The 9,831-nt window shown below is 44.0% G+C and overlaps 1 protein-coding gene across 5 annotated transcripts in view; it reads right to left on the bottom strand.

Annotated features, from left to right (window-relative positions):
* Positions 1-3,590: 3,590 nt before the first annotated feature.
* tfec (transcription factor EC) overlaps positions 3,591-9,831 on the bottom strand; it is a 39,776-nt gene continuing 33,535 nt past the window's right edge. For 3 of the 5 annotated variants that reach the window (XM_034525915.1, XM_034525916.1, XM_034525913.1), the window contains exons 4-8: positions 7,836-7,881; positions 6,815-6,871; positions 6,609-6,684; positions 5,519-5,666; positions 3,591-4,807 (exon numbers count right to left, since the gene is read on the bottom strand). In XM_034525915.1, coding sequence (XP_034381806.1) covers positions 4,355-4,807; positions 5,519-5,666; positions 6,609-6,684; positions 6,815-6,871; positions 7,836-7,881 — 780 coding nt within the window. In that variant the 3' untranslated portion in view covers positions 3,591-4,354. The remainder of the gene's footprint in view (positions 4,808-5,518; positions 5,667-6,608; positions 6,685-6,814; positions 6,872-7,835; positions 7,882-9,831) is intronic. The other 2 variants (XM_034525911.1, XM_034525912.1) reach the window with 1 other exon arrangement.

The following is a 9,831-nucleotide window of genomic DNA, read 5'->3' as shown; positions in this document are numbered from 1 at the left end:
GCATTAATTTTATAGCATCTCGAGAAGGCTCGGCAACGTTTCTTTCGTGTTTTTTTTCATCTCTAGTGTTCCATCGTTAATGCACGTGGGGCCTTGCTAGTCTAGTGACATGGGAGTTTGTGGAGCACTGGTCAGGGTGTGGCCCTTAATAAAAGCAGCATGGAGGCTAATGCCCAAAAAGAATCGAGGGATGAATTACTGTAGTGCACTGGGGGAGACACTATTGATTGCTTGAGTTCCTAATCATTAAATGTAATGCTCCAATTTTTGCCCCATTTATATTTTCAACTTTGACCTTAACTTCAGATCATTTCTCTTTTTTTTTTCCCGAAGGGGAAAACTCAGCCAGGGCCCTAGTTTGCCGCATTTCTAGGAGACGGGCTGACTGATTGAGAAGCAGCATGGTGTTGTTTGTCACACAGCTCTGAATCATGGCTGAAAATAGATATGACACTTGCTGTTTGGTGCCTCACTGCCGGCTGTCATAGTGTTACTCAAATTTCACATAATTTGTGCACAAGTCTTGTCACAGTCCAGATCCTGATGAGGGCTTTTAGGTGGTTATTTTTCTTCTTTTCCCCTTAGCTTCCTCGAGTGTGTACCTTGGCGGTGGAATGATGTGCATGTGTGTGTGTGTGTGCGTGTCGTATGCATATATGCTTGTGTGTGTGTGTCTGTGTGCGTGTGCGTGTGTGTGTGTGTGTGTGTGTGTTTGCGCTTGCACGTGCACATTTGTGTTTGCACACAAGCACATTTGATTAGGCTTGTTTGTGTGTGTGTGTGTATGTGTGTGTGTGTGCGTGTGTGTCTGTGTGTGTGTGTGTGCTGCGCTCCAAAGTGAGTCACCTCAGCGGGAGGTGATTAAGAGTTGCCAATGGCAGGCTCGACAGGTGAGTGCATTGTAGCACGCTGGCAGCTGTGGCATCTGCACAGGTGACAGCTTCTCCTGCTCAGTGGTGGTGTCGGTGTTGGTGGGTGGCAGGAGGTCTGACAACGTTGTTTTGGTGACAGAACGACTGCGCTGTGAGGTTCACGACATCACTTGCCTTCTTTGGATTTGTCAGTTTATACTGGGAAGTATAGGGACTACCGTGGACTTTAGCATATACTGCCAACGCACTATTCCATATGTGAAAGTGCTGTTTGCCAACTATATAGTTATACTCTTCTTATTTTAGTTGATTGTGGGGAAAAAATAATCCCCAGCTAATATTTAGTGTTGTAGCACACCTCTTGTTTTGGGTCTCTTCTCATGAACATACTGCACAGTGTGATGAAAACACACAGCACACTGCTGCCACCTGCTGTTTGAAATGTGACGCAGCAGCAACCCTCTGATACTTTCAGGGAGACCATTTTTGCTGCACATGCATATGCAACACAAAAAAGAATGGAAAGATTATTTTACAAGGTGTACAAATGGTTGGCACGTGTTGGAACTAGCTAGAAACCAGTCTGCTTCCCATGAAGGGGGTTCGGTTAAGAGCACAGGATGTGAGAGAGGTATGGGGAGGTTTGTAGGATTGGGAACTTTCCCAGATTTGTTTTACATGATCAAAAAGTTATCCTCTCAAACATATGCAGCTAATGCCTCTAACATAACAACATTATGGGATACCTGCACTGTTTCCTCAGTCCACTCCTACGCATTAGTTCCTGTGAGTTTCCAAACCGTGGGTTGATGAACTGTGATATTCCAAATAAAAAGTCCCTTGTTCTGATGTCACCGTTGCCTCATCCGACCACATTTCCTTTTGAAGCGCATGCATAACTGGCCTTGAACTTTGTACATAATAGTCTTTGATATAGAGAGAAATAAATGTGTTAGGAAGTTTAATCTGACCTTCTTGTTCAGAGCAGTGTGCTTTGTCTCCTGTGGTAAGTCTCAAAAGAGTGTTATGGGAATGTGTATAGGTATTACTGTCAATAATGTCATTACGGTATTCATTTGTATTCTCTGACTTTCACTTTCATCAATTCCTGTGCTAGACTAATTGGATGTGTGTATGTATATGTGAAAGGGAAAGAGAAAAAAAATCACTGAAAGTCTAAATGTAAATGAAGTCTTTTGAAATTGCAGTCATGCCGACGCTTTCTTAGATACTCTTCATGAAAATCTATATTTACCTTCCATAACTGCTTTGGCCAATTACCCGTAAACATCACTCACCACTTTGTAGTTGGCGTGACTGCACTCCATAATGATTGATTGGGTGAGTCTTATTTGCGGCTAAAGAGATGCGAGCGAGGAACGTTTCGATTTCATTATGGAGAAAACACAAGCTAATAACACTCTAAAACATTAATTCAGGGAGGCTTTGATGAGAAATCCATTTGGGAAGTATCGGCGTGTGTTTTTTTTCTTTTTTTAGACGGCTCTGTTTGTTGTATTATTAATGCATGATTACAAGATTTTAAAAACTACATGTTGATGAATGATTCTTTTTTTACACAAAACAGTATAAGATGTGTGTGCTCATAATGAGGCCAACGTTTTTTTTGATCAATGTGTCACAAACAAACTTTTCTTGAGCAAACTTTGTTAATGATACAGTTTGTGATCATATTCCCGCAGCATATGACGTGGCCTACCTCAGAGGAAACGTTCTTCACGCAGCTCTTTATTCCTCCACATTATTCATCCTCAAGGGCTCATCAGCTCACAGTGGGCTCGTCAGAATTATTACTCCTCCTCTACTTGTCTTTATTATCCAATTTCCCTCCTCTCTCCTGCTTTCTGCCACTCATTGGCAATCAGCCACCTTGTAAGCCGGCCCTTCACCTTCCGGTGTGAAACTTCTTACGCTTTGTTCACTCTTTTAGCCTGTTGCCGTCCAGCTAAATGATTTTGCCCTTTACCGCTGCTCCCTTTGTATCATGTTGCTATCATCATGCTCATGATGTGCTTTTTGCGCTTCCTGTCCACTTAACAATAGAGCAGAGAGAGACGTTGCTCATTTGTACAAGATGATGATACATTCTGATAAGATAGTGGGTAACGTAGGTCTTCCATTGAAAGTAAAATGCAAAGGACGTTGCCATTTTTAGTTGCACAGAGTATACTTACTTACTTAGGGCTGCACGGTGTTGTAGTGGCTAGCACTGTCGCCTCACAGCAAGAGGGCCGCGGGTTCAATTCCCGGTCAGAGCGGTCCTTCTGTGTGGAGTTTGCATGTTCTCCCCGTGGCAGCGTGGGTTCTCTCCGGGCTCTCCGGCTTCCTCCCACAGTCCAAAGACATGCTGCAGGTTAATTGATCTCTAAATTGCCCATAGGAGTGAATGGTTGTATGTCCCTACATGTGCCCTCGATGGACTGGCGGCCTGTCCAGGGTGTCCCCTGCCTTCGCCCTATGTCAGCTGGGATAGGCTCCAGCGCCCCCGCGACCCTAATGAGGATAAGCGGTATTGAAAATGGATGGATGGATGGAGAGTATACTTATTTCTCTGTTCCTAGCCTTTAGAAATAGAATTGTGGTTAAAATTGTGTTTCTTTTTATTGAGGTTTTTTTACGAATGCAGACGTCGAATAAATGATGTTGTCTGTGGTATCACATCAAGAAGCCAAAATCCCATTTACCAAAAAAGGGGTTTATTATATTTTTCCCACCCCTCTACTAAGAATAAAAAAGGTAACATGTTAGATAATAATATATATATATTTTTCAGGAAAACATGGATTAAAACATATAAATACACAAGCACTTATTTGACAAGAACACTTAAAAGACCCAGACAAGACCAAAGACATGTTAGGCATTGTGGTGAGTACAGTCCCATGTTGATACATTTTTAGGACAACACTTGGAGTTTGAGTAAGGCACATCACTGTCTACAGTCCTTTAAAAGTAGTAGTATTTTCATTTTATTCATGGGCAGTTCTGTCTGGGTTTGCACGTTACAGTGTACAGCTACCACAGTGTTTACCAAAACAACAGTATGCATAGTCATTTATATGATGTACTTAAAGGCTTATAAATGTCTCCCTTTTTCTTGTGAGTCTGTTTCAACTCTGTCCGGGAGGCAGAGAAACATATTCATTTTCTTTTGTGAAGTAAAAAAAAGAGCAGGTGGAGGAGCAGGAGGTCCACGAGCTGTTTCTAGTCCCGCTGAGCTTTGAAGAATACAAGCTCTGGGGCCAGTCCAGCTCGAACAACCACCTGATCAACAAGTACGACCCACTTTATGTACAGGTGGCACTTTGAGGGGCACTGTCAGGTGTGTTAGCTGTCATTTAAATGACTTACTGCATGCCCGGAGCCATCAGTCAGTCTTTTGGAGGCTCACGCCCACTGGGCATTTCAACAGTGTTGCCGTGAGAAGATAACAAGAGTTTGTCACTAAAGAGGGCAAACCCTTATAGGTCGTCGTCCTCCGCGGAGCTGAAACTGCTCCTGCGGCTGCTGTCCTTGGACGCGGCCTCGGGCGAGCCGGCCGAGAGGAGCGGGTCGGTGCCAAACGGCGAGAGCGGGTCATCCATCAGGATCTCATCCAGCCGGTGCTCCTCCTTGAGGGTAGCGCTGAAGAAGTCTGTGAAGTGGGACAGCGGGTCAGAGAACGTGGAGCAGCCGTCGGCACCGGGGATGTGATCCTGCGGCCCGGCGGCAGCGGGGATGGACGACGGCACGCCGGCTATCCTCTGGAGGTAATCGCTGTTGGGGTCCTCCTGGTAGAGGGGCGGCTGCTGGGGTAGCTGAGCCTGGGGAGACGACTGCTGCTGCTGTTTGAGAAGGTGGGAGGATAGTTCAACTGTCCCCAAGGACGATGCCATGTTCGGGAGGCCGTGCGCTCGTGCCTGGATCTCAAGTTCCTGGAAAAGACAAATAAAAAGAAATTATGAGTGAAAGATATCACCACACTTATTGCAAGTTAGTCCAGATAAGATCGGAATTATCTTAAAATGTGTGCATACCAAAAATATGCAATGTCCTCAATTACGAGCAGATCTGCCATGATGACATTGTGTGGAGTAACACCTCATCTCTTCCACTTACTGAGGTTGTACTGCACTTTGGAGGTTTGGGTGGTGGTATATGATCAATATGATGACACGTACCGGTGTCATCACAAAGGGCTCTTTGACCTTCGTTACATGTCATCTTAATGTCAGATAAACTCAGATAAACCATAATATTTGTGTACCCACGTCTGTTAATCTCTTTTATTCCTGCTCATAATCTATTTTCTAACCTGCGGTTTTTCCACTGAAAGCTGGGTGCATTGTGTTTATTCATCAGGTCATAAACAGTGAGCTCCCAGAGATAAGGGGAGTGGATGGACCTCATGTAAACATCAAGAGTGAAGGGGGGGTTACAATAGATAAAATACGTTCAAATAGTTGATAAGCAAGCCTTTAAACATCCAGTTGTAGTTCAAAATGTTAAACTCTGGCGTCCAGCAAATACAATCTAATGTAAGTTATTTAATCTCATATTCGGTTTTATAATCTTGCTTTTAGGGCTCAATCAGCATTGTTGCCACTAAACACCACCAGACTGCATTATGTAGAGCATTTTATTACCTGGATCCTCAGCAGAAGTCTCCTGTTTGCTTGCTCCAGCTTTTTCTGACGGCTCTCAAGCTCCCGAGCATGCTGCTGCTCCTTCTGCAGCCACTTTATGTACTCCACCGAGGCCTTCAGGATAGTGCCTTTGTTCCAGCGCATGTCCCTGCAGAAAGGAGAAATGTAAAAGATAACCTTTTACACAGAACCCCCTGATGTCGGCAGAATATCCTCCGTAATAATAATGATAAGAAAAAACAGGGGGGAAAGTTTTAACACAGAGGTTTCTTTCCGCTTTTATGATCCGAATACGAAATGGTGATTTACATGGTGCAATTATTCATCCTTGGACATTACATGGGGACACTGAATGGGAATTTTAATAGAATAGTTAAGTAGCTATGCGGAAAGTCCATTCTCGCACCTCCTTGTTCGGTAAAATTAATCCTCGAGTAAAAATAGGTGAGGGGAAAATGAGCTAAGTAGGGAGACGGAGGAGAAAATGGAGCATTGGACTTGAGGTGCTAGAGTGCAAGTCATTCTTCTGCAGATATTATTGCTTTTTTTCAAGAAGTAAAGGGGAGCTCTAGTAAAATTGTCCTTTTCCACACGGGTGAGACGTTGGTCTGATCAGCGCTAATAATCTCTTCTATCTCGTGTTAATGGCACAATGACAACGGCAACCTTCCATTTAAATTTGAAGCAAAGTTCAATTGCGAAAGATGGCCGTTGGATTTCAATTCAGCTCAACACTCCATCTCTGTGTTCCAATTGTGCTTCAAACTTTGATTCAAATGGTGTGGCCTGCTTCTTTGCATTTGACCCTTTCCTCATCATTCATGCTTTGAGCTGAACTGCTGGGACCCAGCGAGAGGAGGTACAGCTCTTGGAGCGTAGACTACAATGGAAGTTCAAGTGCACCCTTGAAATATGACTGAAATGTACTTGAGTACTCATTTGAATTCAATGAACAACGTTTAGAGCGTCTTTGTGCTTAGAATTTAATATGCTTCTCTGCCAGACAACGTCTGGCCGCTGTTTCAGTGACATAAAGGGAAGAGAGGCAGGGGTATTGTTTCAATAAATACATTTCAAGCTTGCAACTTACGGGTCATTCGACTTTGGTATGAGCGTCCCCAGCTCCTTAATCCTGTAGTTGATGTTGTATCTTCGCCTCCTTTCAACTAAGCAAGCAGAACAAAGATCAAGCGATGATTAGGACGCTGTCAGCTGCAAAAGGCTAGCCATAACGCCATCAAATCATTTTCAGATGATGAACTGTGAGGGAGTTGAAAGGCAGCGGGAGACACTTACTCAGATTGTGGTTGTCCTTTTTCTGTCTCTCTTTGGCCATCCCTCTTGTGTCGTGTACTGTCAGAAATAATGAATCACAGAGCGGAACAAATGGATTAGCAACGCACAAGTATTTTGAAAACCGAAAGACAACGAAACACAGAACGCCACAAAAGGTCCAGTCAGGAGACGCAGTTGTTTTGAGTTCAGTTAGCCAGAATGTGGAGTTTCCGTGCGCGCACACACACACACACACACACACACACACACACACACACACACACACACACACACACCCTGAACGAGCCCAATCTATCCCCTCTCCCATGTGTGAAGCCCATTGTGGACGGGACAAAAAATGGGGATCACTTTTAAACTACCGTAATTAAGACAGTTTAGCAAATTCACTAATCTGTAGGGGGACACGAATGCCAGAGCATCCATATTTGTATTCACATTCTTCCAAATTACGTAATTGGGGACCTGAGATTGGATTTCCCAATTTGTCTCTGTTGATTCAATCAAGGCAATTTAAACTCACGTAACAGCCCATTGTCCTCTCTGCCCACACACAAATGAAACGAATGGCAATTTACTCATTTGCCTGTTGAGAGTGAAGGGCTTCTTTGGGCATCCTTTCTGTTTCCTAAATCAATTAAGTGTCTTTGATGGATGCATGACATTAATAAGAAATGTTCTAAAGGGCCCTTTAGTTTTGTTTTTTTTGTGACAAAAAGTCTACACGTTTCTACGGCCTATTATCGGAACCAGTGATAAGCAGGGCGGGTTTCAATCGCTGGTCACAAATCGTCTTGGACATGTGTCTGTGTTTTTCCTGGCGCGCTTAATTTAAGCAGAATCAGACGCTGCCTTTATTTGCCTTTATTTCTCTTCTTTTTAAGCACCCACTCAGAGCTTGAATGTAGAAAAAAATATGCCTTTTTTTTTATTCAGCTAAATTCAACAGCCACATTTGTGTTTTTAACTTTTACAGCAATGTGAGCATGTTTTATATTCATTAAACCATTAGGGGCATTCATACCTTGTTCACCCCCATAGATATCCAGCATGCTGCCACTGAGGGACACCTAGGAAGGAGAGAGAGGATAGAGAGGAGGAGGGGGTAGAGAAAGACAATGTGTCAGTCACAGGGAAAGCATGCATGCAAACACGTTTGCATTTACTTCAACAAAAAGCCACAACACAAATAGTTGTTTTTTCACTGCTGTGTGGCTTTATTGATCATTGAGAAACAGGACAAGAGGCGAGTGGAGTGATCAGAGCCTTGCAGAGAAGGTCGTCAGCCCCCAGGCCTCTGGCTTTGGACCTCACAGCAGGGAGTTGTAGTATCCACATGCGTCCTCAGTAGGACCGTGCAAACCCAGTGCTATGCTCATGAACTGCTGCCATGTTCAGACGCCCTGCTCATTTTGTGTCACAAAAGAGTAAAAGCAACCAAACAAAAACTTAACCTTGCTGAAACCAGGTCAATGAAGGGTCATCCTCCAGCCCTACTCCCTTCTAAGCCTAACCTCCAACCCAGGCTTGCAGCTTTCTGAGGTTTGGTTTGTCCAGACGTGGTGCCTTGATCTGCTATCGCCTGCATTTGTAAAACCCCACCCACTTGACAGTGCTCCTCACACAGAGATGGGCTCTGTGTTGAAAATAGCAACCCATTAGATGAAAAGGCTAGCTAGGTCAACTGCTTGAACAGAGGCAAAACTGTTTTCCTACGGGTCTCCTCTCGTCTGGGAAAGCGTGGATCAGTTCTGCGATAATGACGTCTTTTCACGGACTGGGGAGATGTCAAGATATAGCGTGCTGACGCACATGTGTGTCTAATTCGCATTTGTGTATTTATGGGGAAACGCTACAGAAGCCACCATGCATTCCACGTTGCGCGCAGCCAATTTTATCCACGACGCGTGTGTCAAATCTAACTGCCAGACTGGTTGGACGTGATAAGGCTGCATGTCAAGTCAAGAGATGGGAAGGAATGGAGAAGTAGGAGAAGAAACAAAACAGAAGAAACTGCAGACATTTCAGATATCTGCAGTTGGTCTACTTTGCATTTGCGTTTTTTTTTCTCACCATTATCTCACCAAGATGGGAGAAGAGGAGGAGGAGGAGGAGGAGGAGGAGGAGGGGACAGTAGTACTTATCAAAATGAAAGATTGCAACAATTCCCCTACTACTCCTATTGTAATCACTTCAGTTCCTCGCCCGTCCTTGTTCCTGGATGTGTTGACATGGCGAAACGACGTGATACATCGTACTGTATGACTAATTAGGATGAATTGATCCATTTAAGCATGGTATCATTTCTGAACAAGCCCATGGGGAGTGTATGCATTAGCCCAATCCAATGGCTCAGTAACTCTCTTCAACAAAATCTTTTCCTCGCTCCTCATTTGAAACCCACTGGCTCTCCCATTCCTCCCACCCCATGTCTTATCTTTCCCTTCCCCCCCTCTCATTCCTTCTCTGTCACAGTATCTGTTGTGTTTTGCAGCCTGTCACTTTATCTTTGTATTTAAGGAGTTAGGCCAGTTTCCACAAACTGTCCCTGTATTTGGCTCAGGTGTTGCTCTGTTCTCCGGCCAAATGGAACCCTTGTCGGACATTTTTTGCCCAGAGTTTTTCAAATTCCTTCTTGGCCATGAATCCTACTGATAGTGCTCGTCTGTGGTGCCACTTCTTGTTGGTTGTCTTCCCAATAGTGGACCTCCGTTAGTAGACAGTTACTATTAATTGAGATTATTTTATTGTGTCAGTAAGAGAATGCCTCTATCCACAAACAACCTCCCTTTTTCTAACCTAATCTGCATTGTTGATCTTCCTGAGTAATGTGAGAAATGTTGCTAAGCCCCAATGAACTTTCAGTCATCTCCAGACTTAAGCTGACCCCAAACGAAGATAGGTCCCTTTTTTCCCAAGCAAGTCAAGCATGCACCCTAATATTTAGGTGGAGTAACCTCACTTTCAAGTCACTGTTTAACTTAAAAAGACAGAAGTGATTAGTCGAGGAACTTCACTTT

Source organism: Cyclopterus lumpus, chromosome 23 (assembly GCF_009769545.1).
Source record: "Cyclopterus lumpus isolate fCycLum1 chromosome 23, fCycLum1.pri, whole genome shotgun sequence".
Taxonomy (NCBI): domain Eukaryota; kingdom Metazoa; phylum Chordata; class Actinopteri; order Perciformes; family Cyclopteridae; genus Cyclopterus; species Cyclopterus lumpus.
The sequence above is the reverse complement of the archived record's forward strand: the minus strand, read 5'-3'. Positions and strand labels throughout refer to the sequence as shown.